The 14,916-nt window shown below is 39.5% G+C and overlaps 2 protein-coding genes across 6 annotated transcripts in view; one reads left to right on the top strand and one right to left on the bottom strand.

Moving 5' to 3' along the window:
- The window catches only part of LOC105672535 (protein artichoke-like), a 386,355-nt gene that overhangs the window by 10,495 nt on the left and 360,944 nt on the right, over positions 1-14,916 (top strand). The gene's annotated exons all lie outside the window — the stretch shown is intronic.
- LOC105672536 (protein artichoke-like) overlaps positions 1,647-14,916 on the bottom strand; it is an 80,411-nt gene continuing 67,141 nt past the window's right edge. For all 4 annotated transcript variants that reach the window (XM_067353622.1, XM_067353623.1, XM_067353625.1 and 1 more), the window contains 4 exons: positions 9,191-9,500; positions 5,316-8,408; positions 4,197-4,540; positions 1,647-3,738 (listed from right to left, as the gene is read on the bottom strand). In XM_067353622.1, the coding sequence (XP_067209723.1) occupies positions 3,196-3,738; positions 4,197-4,540; positions 5,316-8,408; positions 9,191-9,446 (4,236 nt within the window). In that variant the 5' untranslated portion in view covers positions 9,447-9,500 and the 3' untranslated portion in view covers positions 1,647-3,195. The remainder of the gene's footprint in view (positions 3,739-4,196; positions 4,541-5,315; positions 8,409-9,190; positions 9,501-14,916) is intronic.

Genomic DNA, 14,916 nt, shown 5'->3' on the forward strand with positions numbered 1-14,916 from the left:
TTCTTAATATCAACGTACGTATTTCTGCTAGATCTCCGTTAATTATGTTCGTTCTGTTGCTTTTTTTCTGCTAGAAAGAGTTTCACCATGCATGCCTGCGTTAATTATACTAGCTAGTATCTTATATATTTTCTACTAAAGGGAGAGAGAGAGAGAGAGAGAGAGAGAGAAGGAGAGACAGGGTATTGTGAAGGGACCGGCGTTAGTTTCAAGATTACCTTCATAAAGTAGCGTGAGTTTTATGCCAGCGTAAAAGTACGCTGACCCTCGTTGATGAGATTACAGAATATGATTATGAAATAAGTGGAAGCACTGGACGATCGTGTCCGCGGCGCATATTTACGACCGTTATATATCGAGATAAATTACCGACATGCGACAGTTAGACGAAACTCCTGGAATTAATTAGAGTTCATAATTGCACTGCTCAACATGTTTCTAGAGCTCTCGATGCATCATGCTGACTTTTCTTGTCGCGTTTCTTCTTGTTATATTCTCATTAAATTTACTCAGTAGCAATCTTATTTCAAACTTCTTGTGATACTTCAGCCTCTTTAAAGAACATAGATGTTGTAGTCGACGTTGCTGTCGCAAATTCCCTTATGCTTACAATTTTTAGTGCTTTTTACACATTTTGTACATTTGTTATACTTATTTAGTTTATTTCGCAAATATTTAAATGAGACAAACGTTATACGCTTTTTTACCATTTTAGTCAACGTTAAATATTTTGTAAAATTTTTAATTTTATTATACTAAAAGAATAATATAATGTTTTCCAATATTTTATTTTATACATTTTCATACATGAGAATGATACTCGTGGAAAAATGAAGGTATTAATATATATTGATTAAAAAACTATCATACATTCGAGAGACTGTGAGTTAGCAATTAATTGAAACAAATTTAACAATTAATTGAAAAACATTTATGGATATACAAATATATAAATTAATACTTTATATATAAATGTTAATACTTTAGGTAAATCTTGTTACATGATAGCTTTAATATGTACTTATATTCACTTACCTGCCACGGGATCGCATTTGATACCTTGGAGATGTATAACAACCATAAAACGGACTTGCATTGAAGCATGTATTATTAGAAGGTATACATCCTTGAAGCTATAGCTTCTCCGACGTATCAGATCGGAACTGATTGACGCTCTGGGATAGACTCGAGTTAATTACGAAATCTGCGCGTACCACAGGGGCGTTCTAAGCTGTCCGGTCTAAGCCGCTATTATAATTAATTAATTAGTCATGTGACTTAACGTATTACCGGAGATACGCTAGGAAATTCCATTTCGTCGGAATGGTAATTAAATCATAAATAACATGCGTTGCGCATTATTTTCGTACAAAAGAAATAATTGCGTTGCAATAAAAATTACTATAAAATTAAAGATGATTCTTACAGAACAAATTATAACTTTTAACTTTTATTATTATTAATATTCCGTTCAATCGGAGTTCTGCATTCTGCAGCGCGCGTACGCGTGCGTGCTTGTGAATAAATTAATCGTTGGTTTTGATATTTCTATGAATTGAAAAAAAAATCAATCATAATTAATTGTGATTAATGAGTTTGTTAATAAGGATTGAGGAAGTTGCCTGAATCATAATTGAAACGATCGATTTACAGCTTTGGGGTACTTTTATTAACCGAAAGTCTAGACTATAATAAAGAATGCTATGTGTATACATATCTTCTATCTATATACAATAAACCGATTTTTCACGATATTCGATACACAGTTAACATTTGGCAACTTGGAATCAATTACTTCTTTTTTTTTTGGCAGGAATCACACTTAGTCTTTCACAATTCAAGAATTCGAATGTGCTCGTTTGAGTGTCTCTCAGATTCATAAATGCGTCTCGCAACGTGATATTATCAAAATTGAAGTGGCTAGATTACAATCATTCGCAAAATCTTCCCTATCGCGATATTTTAAGGACGACGATGTGAGCCCTTAAAGCATTTTTTTTCCTTCGCGTTTCTTCTTAATTACGTTAGTGCTGATCATTAGAACTATCGATACGAATAAGTGTAATATTGCTTGCGCAGCACTATAAAGATGAATTTCGTGGATACACATCTGCACGGACATCGTTACGTCGCGATGTTTTACGTTATTTACAAAAAAGTGTCGCACGTTGTATGATATATAGACGAGTTTTGAAGTTTATGAAGAAAATTTCAAACGGCTTAAAAAATCAGTCTTCGTACGAGAGATTCGAAGTTTCGAAAGTGAGGGTTGATAGATCGTTGCTCGATTTTCGTAAAGCAGCGGAAATATTCCCTATTAATAGCTAGTGCTTCGCGATACTTTGTAAAAAAAGAAAAGATCTGTAAAGAGTGTTCTGATAAAATTGTCCATCAAAATGTTAATTTATCGCACGTATTTGATTTTCTCGCTGAAAGTTCTTGAATTTTCACGTAGAAATGTTTTTTAGTCTTTTGGCACAAGCTTTCAACGCCATGACGCATCTAAGTCTTGCGTCGAGCGTTTCTCGTCGATATACGGTAATCAGATTAAGTCGCTACGAAGATGTTCTCACAATGGAAGTCGCATGTTTATTCGCGCACAGTCGCACAATTGATGAGATGATTGTGTATTCAGGGACATGTTTTTTTTTTTGGCACTTTACTCGCATTCTTCTTTCTTTATATAAGATGAGCGTATCGTGGGAGCGATGGCATGCTCGATGCAATGAAGATCGTATAAAAAATCGTTGGAACATTGCTATCGATTAAAAAATTTTTTACCGATCGGCGTAATTCTGGTTCGATCGTTTGCTGTATAATAAGTCGAAGAATGTCTGTCTCGTAGATTACGGCGTAGATTATTGGCGAAATAAAAAAGAAATGTCGAAACTCGTGACGGCCGGAATAAAATTATCACGATCATCACATTCCGCTTCGCGTTATAATCGACATGATCGACGGCCGTCGGCTTGATTATTCGAAACGCGCGTTAAAAGTTTGAAGATCCAATATCACACAACGACCATTCCGCCTCATCGTCACGTTTTCGACGACACCGGAAACATCGTCGACACGAACTACACGTCGTTTCGTCGGGCCGCGCGATTATTAGCTGTAGATATTGGTGCAAGTCGACACGGTTTTCATCTCGATGTCATGTTGAGCGGTCTCTTTACAAGACTCCTTCGCCTTCTGCTACGAGCTGAGAGGTGGTGGGCCAATATTACTTATGAAACTTGGACAAGTGTTCTCCGCTCTGTCGCCGCTCTGTAACGAAAAATGCCTGTACGACATGTACTCCGGCGGATTCGCGGACAACGGCTGATCTCGCTTGGCCGTCGCCCTCTGCTTCTTCATTTTCATGTAACCCAGTACGGAAATCAGCACCACGAAGACGACGAAGCCCATGCAGCTACCCACAATCAGGCCCAGCCGTCTCGTGAGCATGCTCGTCAGGCTGCCTCTGTCGCTCACCGTCCCGTCACCCACTATCGAATCGGGCGCGTCCAAAGTTCGGACATCCGTGCAACGGCTCGTAGGCGAGTTTACCATCATTGGCAACGCCGACCCCTCAATCACGTCGTCGTGTGAGGCGTTCCACTGCCAAGAGCCGATGTCCTCTGGGATCGGCGTGCCCCAGCTGCCTAAGCCGAGCACGCAGATTAGGTAGCGCGTGCCAGACGCTAACTTCGTCAATCTTACGGAACGTGCCTTTGGATCCAGCAACTTGCCTCGTACCTGAAACGTCGGTGAAAACATTGCCATCAGCATACATAGATTTTTGCTTTTGCGCCGGATTTTAATAATTAAATGTAAACATTTGGCGAAACAATGCAACACGTGTTTACTAGTGAATTTCATTACAAACACATATTCTAATTATTATTTTTAACGTTATATTTTAATGCCGTAATTTTTTTCAAAGATGTAATGTATAAATGGAATATTACATCAACAGTGTAACTGCATAAATTTTGCAAATTGCTACAGAAATTTTTACAATACAATAACTAAAAAATTTTTAATTATATATGTTAAATAATAAACAAGAATAATTTTAGATAACACTTTACTATATTTTACTGAAGAATTTTTAATTTCTAAATTACTGGATAGCGTAAAGCTGAGTTTTTATGCTTTATATTTTCTTTTATCTAACATAGTAATTTTCCTGGCGCAATTGCAAAAACTCTTACCTCGTCGACGTTGTCCAAGGCGTGATATGCCACTTGGTATCCATGGAGGCCGGAATGATTTCTGCTCTGCCACGATACAAGAACAGAGAAGGGCTGAATGTCCTGAATTGCGAGTTTCAAGACCAACGGAGCGGAACAGAAAGCGTGGGGGTCAAGATCGAGAAAGACGAGGCCCCGGAGTTCGGGCGGCTGCTCACATCTTAACAAACCGCCCTCGACGTCACCGACTCCGACACCATTTCTTCCGCGGCTACGACCACCGCCGACTCCGCTCACCAATTTCTGATGATCTCGTAACCATTCCCACAATTCTTGCGACTCGCAGCCACAATGTAAGGGATTCTCTGTCAATGAGACCAAGACGAAATTCGCTATTGTTTGCAAGATTGCACTCATCAGCTTAAAAAGTGAATTGATTAACGATTTAATATATCAGAATATTCAATTATAAATATATATTTTTTATATACTGTTATTATTCATAAAAAAAACTTGATGATGCTTTTTAACTATTTCACGGAAATTTAACTTATAATTAAAAACTCATATATTATAAATTTATTTCGTTTATTCACGCGCGCCGTAATTTATTAAAATAATCGCAAATCTCACGCATTGATAATAATTGAAATTTATAAATATTCCGATTTAATGCTTTCCAATTAGCATAAAACATATCTGTACGATTTATAAATGAATGAATTAATGAGACGATATTTATCGCCGTGTAATAATATATTGTTTCCAATTTTTTTACAAATTTAGATGAAACGTATATACTCCGAAATATGTTTTAAAGTGTTCGGAAAATGTTAAGACACTGCGAGAGATTAGTTTGCGAAATGTATCGGAGAAAATGAGACATAGTTGTGCGAACTTGTTTGATTGTTTCGATGTTGAATATTGATTTGAGACAACAATACGTGACTGGCGATATGATTGATTTTCAAGTAGTAGTAACTTTAACCGGATCGATAGCCGCCGTGTATATGGGAAAATGCTTTCTACCGTCATCGTTCATTTGCGTTTGAATTGAATCGTTGCTTTCGAAAAAAATATGAACAAGCGTGTGCAAGCGCGACATTAATTACAAGTACTAGGCGTGTCTAAGTAGCTTACCTTCAGCCCGCAGACTCCTTATTTGTGTCTCGAGTGGTCGGAAAGCGTTCAGCGGCAGATTCTCTAAGTAATTTCTACTCAAGTCAAGTAGACGTAGCTTCTTCAGAGGTCTAAACGCCTCACTGGAAATGGCGTTTATCCAGTTGCCATAAAGATGCAGCTCGATCAGGCTAATTAAATTCTTGAATGTCACTTTGCCGACAATGCCGATCTGATTGTAAGACAGGTCCAATATTTGAAGAGACTTGAGATCCTCCGGGAATTCTTCCAGCTCTTTCAGACGGTTGTGCGTTAAATTGAGTATACGTAGATGCTCCATGCCCTGCAGCCTCTCTTTCGGTAAGATCTCCAAACTATTCATGCCGAGATGAAGAGTGAGTAAATTTGGTAAACTTCGAAACGCGCCCGGCGATACGCGAAGAATGCAATTCTGTCCGAGATAGAGATGCAAGAGCGCCGGAAAGGCTTCGAAGTCCTGCGAAGTTACTATACTGAGATTGGTGCCGGATATGTGCACTTCTTGAAGAATAGGATACATCGCCTCCGACGGTAGATCGTGGATTCTGTTTAAAGGATTTCGGGTGAGATTCAGCCACGTCAGACCAGGCAGATTCTGACCTGAGAGAGCTACCGCGGGTATTTGTCGAAATTTATTCTCCGACAGGTCCACTCTGCGCAACAAGGACGAATGCGCGAAGAAGTTCGCCGGCAGCGCATTCAAGTTATTGTGACTGAGATCCACGGATATTAACCGCGACAGATTGGCCATCGCGAAGCCGGACATCGTCTCGATCTTATTGTGGCTCAGATCCAACTCCCGCAGATGCTTGAGACTGGCGAAACTCGCCATGTCGACGTTGAGAATCTCGTTGGTGGACAACGTGAGGATTTCGAGATTGAGCGCACTCGCCAGCGCCGAGTACGGGATGTCCTGCAGTCGATTGTAATCCAGTCGTATTTCCCGCAGCGACAATAATCGATCGAAAATGCCCGGCGGCAGAGTGCGCAGGTGATTCCGATTCAGATGCAAACGCGCCAGATTTCGGTTCAGCACGAAGATTGTCTCCGGTAACTGACTTATCTGCGAATCGTCCAGGAAAAGCTCTTGCAAGGACGGCAGCCCGTTGAAACTGTGCTCCGTGATCTGACTGAAATTGTTGCCGGACGCCGCGAGTGTACGTAAACCGGAAACATGCAAGTGCAGCAGCGCTGACGCCGTAAGAAGATTGTCGTCCAAATTGAGATCGAACAGATTATTAAGTCCGCGAAAGGCACCGTTTTCTATCGTGGTTATCGAGCAGTTCTTCAAGTTTAGCGTTCGGATCGGTAGGTCCTCTTGAAAAATTGCATCTTGCAAGATGGTAAGATAATTGTTCGCCAGATCCAATACTTTTAGTTTCTTAAGAGCCGTGAGCGCATAAGGATCAAGTCTTCTTAAGCCGTTATCCTGCAAATACAGTTCCTCCAGCTCGTGCAGCTCAGAAAAAGTCCTCGCCGTTACGTGACTCAGCTTGTTCATGCTCAGCTCGAGAAACTTCAAAGCCTGCATCGGTTGAAAAGCCGCGTCTTCGATCTTGGATATGGAATTGTTCGTCAGATAAAGGCGCTCCACTAAAAGAAGATCCCTGAAGAGGGGCGCCTGCAGGTGTGTCAGCTTGTTGTGACCCAGCCACATGATACGAACGGACGCCTGGCCGCGCAGAGAATCATTGTGCAACACGGCCAGGCCGTTGCTGTCCAGCTGAATGGACACTAAAGAACTTCCGCCGGAAGACGATTCCGACGCTGAGAGCTGAAAGACGTCGCCGAGCATGGTCAGCTGATTGCCCTGCAGATTAACGTGCTGCAGACTATTGAGCGTTCTTAACGCGCCCGTCTCCATCGAGGTGATGGCGTTGTTTTGCAGATGAAGTTCCAGTAGCGCCGGCAGCGGCGTGAAAACGCCACGCTTCACTTCCGTTATATGATTATCCTGCAGCCGCAGCTCGCGCAGTTGATGCAGCTTAAGGAAGGTGCCCGGCTGCAACTCGCGGATCTTGTTACCGTCCAGGGAGAGCGACGAGAGGTTTTCGCAATGCTCGAGGAATTCCCGCGGCACCTTCTCGATGTAGTTGTTACTCAGATGCAATTGCGCCAGCTGCGTGAGACTCGTGAGACCCTTGGCGTCGATCCTGCGGATGGCGTTCTGCTGGAGATATACGACCGCGAGGCTGACGCTGCCGGCGAATGCATCTCCCGGGATCTCGAGAATATTGTTTTCCGCCAGATAGAGTTCCCTCAGCTCGGGTAGCCTGGCGAACACACCACCGATATAGTGAATGTGGTTATGGCTAAGTTCGATCGTGCGCAGCCGTTCGTTCCCCTTAAATGTCGCGACGTCGAGGAAGACTATTTTGTTGTGACTCAAATCGATCGACTCTAGATCTTTCAGCGACACGAACGCGTCCTTGTGAACAGTCTCGATGGAATTGTAGTAGAGCGATAGGGTGTGAAGGATAGGACAAGGTCGGAAGCAGTCTTCGGACAGTTTCTCGAAATTGTTGCTACTCAAATCGAGAATCAGCAGAGCGCTGAGAAGACTGTAACCGTCGTCGGGTAGTTCGGATATCTCATTCCACGCCAACCTAAGCGACGCCAGGCTCTCTAGCCTCCTCAGGGGAGCCATTGGAAATAGTTTCAGTTTGTTTTCGGCCAGATCTAGATCGCTGAGGCTGTCTTCGAGGCCGGCAAACGCGTATTCGGAAATTTTCGATATCTGGTTTCCCTTCAGAGTCAGCTTCATTAGTTTCAAGCCGTAAAAGCAGTAGGACGAGAGATCTTGTATCAGATTCGTCTCGAGATCTAAGGCGGCCAACTTTCGTAAATCGGCCAGTGATTTTTGAGGCACATGGGGCAGACGCCCGGAAACCAGTGCCAAAGATTCCAAGCTATCTTTCAGGTTCGTGAACGCGCCCTCGCTCACTTCCCGCAAAGACGAATGTGATATTTGAAGATGCCTGATTTGTGAACCGGGTGGAAAAGCACCCTCTTTTAGCTCCTCGATGCTTTTGTCCAGCTCGTAAACGCTCAACGACTGTACCATCGTGCCCGTGCCTGAAAATGGTCGTAAAGGGCAAGGCCATTAATTTCGCTGAATCGCGATAACATAAACTTCGAGTTTGGCAACATTGGCTGATTGCACGTTTCATTAGTTTTATGGCGTGTCAAAGAAAATAGTTTTCTCCTAAACGCGTTATTCACTTCACATTGTGAAATTATATGAAAATGTTGTAAGAAAAAACGAGCGCTCTTTTCACACATAAGTGTAGTTCGATACTTAATGAAGTGCGACGAACAAATTTAATAGATTAGTCAATCGATAGAGAAGGTGACTTTTAAAGTACCTTTTAAGAATATTGCTAAATATATTCACATCTAAATAATTTTTAGAAAAGTTATCTTGTAATTCGGATAATATGATTAATATTAATTTTGAAATATTTTCTTTAACTTTAGCAAATGCATTTCAAGATTCACACGACTGCAAATATTATACATTTATAATTAGATCGTGCATGTTGTGGATTCTCGCCACGTTGTCGCTATAAATCTGTTTAATGGAGCTTGTTTCATAGTAAATGAAACAGCGTAGCTTAAGACGCGTTAGAGAATGCAGCTACAAGTGCATCAATGTGCATAGATATGCATAAATGTATCATCGTAAATATCAGAGATGGAAATTGTTGATGAATATTTGTCGCAAAATTAAGTTTTAATATCAATTATTATATAATTTTATGATATAAGTAAAACAGCTTTGCGATTTCACAAAGTTTGATTTTTTAATAAATGTTTAGTTAATGATTTTTAGCTTTTCGCTCTTTAGTATTACTTACCGCTCGTACTTAGCACGCCTTCTAGTGTGGTTTTTAGAGTCTCTTCCGTAGCGCCAGCGCATTCCAGGAAGAGACCGTCTTCAAAATTATAGCAGGGACAGCCCGGAATTGTTTCCGACGGCGGACATTCCGCTATCTGAGCAACGGCTTTAAATGTAACGAAATTCTGAATTAATAGGATCTGGAGAACCATCCTTGAGATCCGCCAATTTACAGCGCAAGGATGGTTTTCCCGTCGTTGCGGATCTCGCGTCATCTTAGCGTCACATCCGTAATCTCGTTTTCCGCCTGACAGACCGCAAAGAGTTTTCTGAAACATAAAAATCACAAACAAAATTAAAATCGATGAATATATATTTTACGTTACGCGAAAATTGCAGTAATAATAATTTTTTTAAAAATGTTGCAAGGTGCAAATTTTGCTCACTCTTTGAATTCATCGACATTCTATTTTTCTCTTCTTCAGTTACAATTTTATTTCTATGTTTGTATGAAATAGTGAATTAAAGCACTATTGGTTCCGTTAAAATTTTCCTATTTCACTGACAAATATTTACGGTTGCCTTTGCCGTGAGATATTCTTGTCTGAATAAATCTACGGAGTAAAGTTAAAGTTCGCTTGCCAGGCACTGTGCAGCGCATGCTGGAGCATGTTTACGAAAAAGTACGGCCAAGCTCTCAGAATAGTGCGAATAGCTTCCTTGAATAACAAAGAGTGCACGTCTCGCTAAGACGGAGGTGCATACGAATATACGGGGACATAAAAATTATTTGACTTGTATTTAAAAAAGTCGCGTTTTCTCTGTAGGTTTTAGTGACATTCACTTTTCCAAATAGCGCGAAGAAAGTTTCTTTTGTTAAAATAATGGTGTATCATAAAAATGAAATAAAACAGGTTTTAGAACGTCTTTTATATAAAACATTTTTTCATTTAATTGTTTTACTTTAATTATTAATGTATTCAAATTTTTATTTAAATGAAAACGTTGTTGGTAATATTAGAAACTTTTTCAACTGTACTTTTGAAGTTATGGTAGAAGTTTGGTACACAGAACTGCTGTTAGTGAATATAACATGAGATGAAGTTGCATACACACACAAAGATGATGTTCTTAATTCGAAACTATCTATCAAGGGAGTACTATTCAAATAGTCACCGTCGGCGATGCCGGTTGTCAACAATGCTAACGAGTTCTCTAGATGATGTTCGATTTGGATGTACTGAAAATACATAGCATGCTAGTAAATTGTCATTCGTGAAATGCGCTTTATTTGCATCTATTTTTTCGCTCGGCGAATATTAAGCTCTGATTAACATATATATTTGAGAAAAAATATCTTTTGTCATATTTCTGAAATATCGATCAAAACATGTATTTCTAAAGAATTTCATGTTCTTTTATACACCGTGATAGAAAGTATTTATATCTAAAGTCTATCCGACTACATTTATTGAAAATAAAAATACTATAACAAACGTCTTTTCTGGTACGGCGAGTTTCATGCATAATAAGGAGGAAGTAAGGAGACGAATATCTACAAAGCTCTTTACGCGTAATCGTACGGCGCCAATGGCCGGTTCAGAAATCTGTATCACAAAGACGATGTCTAGACTGAATCGATTTTTCACAAGCATCAAGCCGCGATATCGCGCCCATTCACGCCCAACTGAATTCACGAATGCCTCTTCCTTCTGACCCCGCACCGCAGGATCGCGGCACGAAAAGCCTCAATAGCCGCACACCATTTTCGTCTACATCCACATTTGCGCTTCCGTAGAGTGTCGACGAGCATTACGATCGTGCGGTAAAACACACAGCGACGTTTCACGAGATGTGCGTGCCAAAGATTTTAAACTCGAATTCAGGCGTGTGTGTGTGTGTGTGTGTGTGTGTGTGTGTCTTACCGGAAAGTATACTCGGAAGAGATTTTTGATAAGATCTTTTAAGAAATACGATTAGCCAACTCTTACAAGAGCTGAATGTGCAAATTGTACTATTCGTATGTGTTATACAGCTTGGATCTATCTGAAAAATATATTAAGACATTTTTATTTTTATTATTATTATTTTGCGGAAATTTTTTAAATTTTCGTACATGTTATAAAATTTCTTGGCAAATAAATTTTAAATAAAATACTTATTATAGCGATATAAGCAAATAATGATAGTGATTCCGGTAATATACACCCATATGATACACACACTCAGGAGTACTGCGACGGCGCGGTAAGTGAGTCCTCGGCAAGACTTGGAGGGTAATCGCATCGGATCTTCCCTCTCTTTATTTACTATTGAGCAAAAGAGTCGCTGTATTTTCGATTATTTCGAAGCGAGCGATTAAGGGCGGAGATTCACTTGGAATTCAAGAACCGTTTTCAATTTAAGCATTAATCTTTGTAGTGAAACGCCGGTTCAGCATTATATCGGAAGCTATCGTTCCTTAAGTATTTCGATCGAGTGACTGGGCAAACTCGCCGGCGCCCCGATGCCATGTGCCGTGCTTTTCTATTTCCATTGCGCCCTTACCGATCGCGCGGAATATGTTGTTCGTAGGACATACGCTGCATTCCCGGCACGAATTGCCATAAATGCCCCGTCCTCGAGGAATCCGGTGTGCGACGCGCCATTAGTAAACTAAGATATCGCGGTTACGTGAAGCTTCTCAATTCGGATTATTGGCACCCGGTATTTGATAGAATTGAGTCATGGCAATAAATGGATTAGCGGACGATCAATTTGAGTAAGCGAGCGCTGACGAACGTGCCTGACGCGTAACAGCATTTATGGAGATGACTGAATGTGCTTTACGACTACTATTGTTTAAGAGACTAATTGATGTGAAATAATAATTACACTTACTCGTCTCTATTTTATACATATATTCTTATATCAATGAAGTCTCTTTTATCATATCTATCAAAGCATACATTTGCAAGATAATCTTTGTTTTTTACGGTGCATTACCCGTTGTTACGTCACAGTAAGCGTTCGTCAATTAACAACTTTGAAGTTATTAAAAGACGCTACTGCGTAGAGAACAAACCCGTCTAATCGAATGAGAACTTCAAAGCACGCTCTTTTCAAGCCGACATGGTAGAGGATTATAACTCGTGTGAGGAGAAGAAGGTAGTTGTGAATTCAGTAGAAAATGCGCTTTACGAGACATACATCGTTTCGATCCAAGTGTACGGCTATATACGTACTCCTTGAGAGCATACTCAGCGCTTCATGCAACACCGGCGGTAATAAAGCGCGAAAACGTTTCGCCGCTGCTCCGTGGCGCTGTTTTAACGCGATGAAAACAGTCGGCGCGCTTCCGCGCGAGGAAAAACGAATGTGTCTCTTTCAGCGCGTCCATTTCCTCGTCAGAACCTCTCGCCCTGCCCCAAAGAAATTTCAGCAATGGAATTAAAAGGTTTAAGCGCACCAAAAACGTTCTTCATCTTTTCAATTCTTTGTTACATTATTTGCCTCTGCCTTGCTACGTTTCTCTAAAAGATAAAAGTATTTAAAGAATTTAGTGAAAATTTTAAAAAGTTAAAGGAAATTGCAATAAATATAGTCACTATATTTCTTACAGATAACAAAATGTATCTGGAATAAATTTCTATTGCAAATTTATTCAACTATAGCTCTTAATTTATTGAAGAAAGTGTTTTTGATAATATATAATAATATTAGCTCTCGATTGTTCTCGATTGTTCTCGATTTCATAGAAATCTTCCTTTATTACTGCATAATGTTCTATCAATTCACTCTATTGCGTAGCTGCTGTTTGACGTGAAAACTTGACAATATCTGTTGAATTTCGCAATTTGCATTAAATCGATTTAGGAACAATAACATATTGTAATTTCGAAACTATGTTTCGATAAGGTAATGATGTTTTACGCCACCCCATTAGCTAGGTATTTGCACAACACGACTTGTGAACTTCATGGTTCGATTAGTAGTCGCTCTTTTCGACACGCTGCTGTGTCAACAACATGTATGCGCATGCATATTAATCACTTGACGAAGTGCTTTGGCATCCTGTAGTTACACTGAGGATTAGTTGCTGGGAAATGCTTATTAATAATATACCGATACAATTGATTTCATATTACGAGAAAAGTGTTAGCTCTTTGCTATGAATCATTTATTCCAAATAATCCATATTGCAATTAACTTAGTAAATTTTATGCATTCAACAAGCGGCGCGATAAAATAACACACTTTATCGCGATATTAACCTTAACGTTTACGATTCTCCGCGTATTTAAGACAGAGTAATCAATTTTCTGCATACTCTCTGGCAGTGTCAGTTGGAACTCTACATCGTTTTTACAGCAGATGGTAGCTATTGTATCGCGCTTGTCATCGTAAACTGCGCATAATTTCAAGAATATGCGGTTCTCATATAAAACCACGGTCGCGATCTATATATATACATCTTCTATATATATATATATATGTGTGTGTATGTGTGTGTGTGTATATATAGACGATGTCATAAAATCGGTAGCAGTGCCCGCGATATGTTTCTCCCCTCACAAATCCAGAGTGCGCCTTGAAAGATTACCTACCTACCCTCTTCCTGTAGTAGCTTCCCCATGCGTGCCATGACTTATCCAGAATGCCACGCAGTATTCTGTGCATTCGCAAAACTTGTTTGCCACATATTACATTTGGCGGTTAAACGTACCATGAACTAAGTTCGTTTATCAGAGCGTTCAAGCGATTTGATTGCAAATCACGTGTGCGAAAACTTCGGAGGGACTTTTTATCGCGTAAATACACATACATAAGCGCACACACGTCGGCGGATTTTCTTAATATTGCGAAATAGAGGTTAAATATAGCGTGTTGGACACACAAATATAATATCATCACATGAATGGAAATATGTGGAACAGTGAGAAATGACAAAGTTATTGAACAATATCGGAGATAAATTACCCGTCGGAATATATGCGAATGTTGCGAGTATAAGCGGTAACTAGTTATCCGCGATCGTAATTGATAGAAATCTGTGTAATAGTGCATGAACTGTCGTAGGCACGAATAGTGCTTTGCACGGAATATTAAGGTCAGACAGGCACATTTGCTGGAGCATTGCGATAATAACCCACGTTAAGTTTGATTGGCACTAATATAATTATTCTGACAATTAAGCTTATTAAAGATATTTCTTATTAGACTTTATTTATTATTAGTTGTGTGGCTAGTATTTTATTATTATATAATTATGATTTATTTCTCCGTGGAGTATGTTAACTTTTAATAGCATTTTATATAATTAATTTTTAATGATAAATTACATTGCGCATGTGAAACGTGTTTTTGAGCTTGAATATGTGTATTGTTGTTTAAAAAAAATATGCGCGTACATAAAATTTAATAAAATGTTTATTTTGATTGCAATTGAGCGGGAAAACAATCAAGTTTTGCACTTTGTGTGGAAATTGTACATGTAAAAAAATATAATTAAACCAAGCATCTAAATAAAATCAATAACCAACCAAATATATAATAAATCTAAATAAATCAAATAAAGCATCTAAATAAAATCAATAATCAATCAAAATAAAATAGAAAGGGTTGAATACGCTTGTATAGCGAGTGGAGTGTATCATGTGTAAAATTCACTACTACACGAATAATTGATTTTCTCAGAGGAAAGATCTTAGAACATGTTACTTGTTTTCTCTTGTTCGTAATGATACTTGCGATTTATATGTCGAT

This window comes from Linepithema humile, chromosome 4 (genome assembly GCF_040581485.1).
Source record: "Linepithema humile isolate Giens D197 chromosome 4, Lhum_UNIL_v1.0, whole genome shotgun sequence".
Lineage (NCBI taxonomy): Eukaryota > Metazoa > Arthropoda > Insecta > Hymenoptera > Formicidae > Linepithema > Linepithema humile.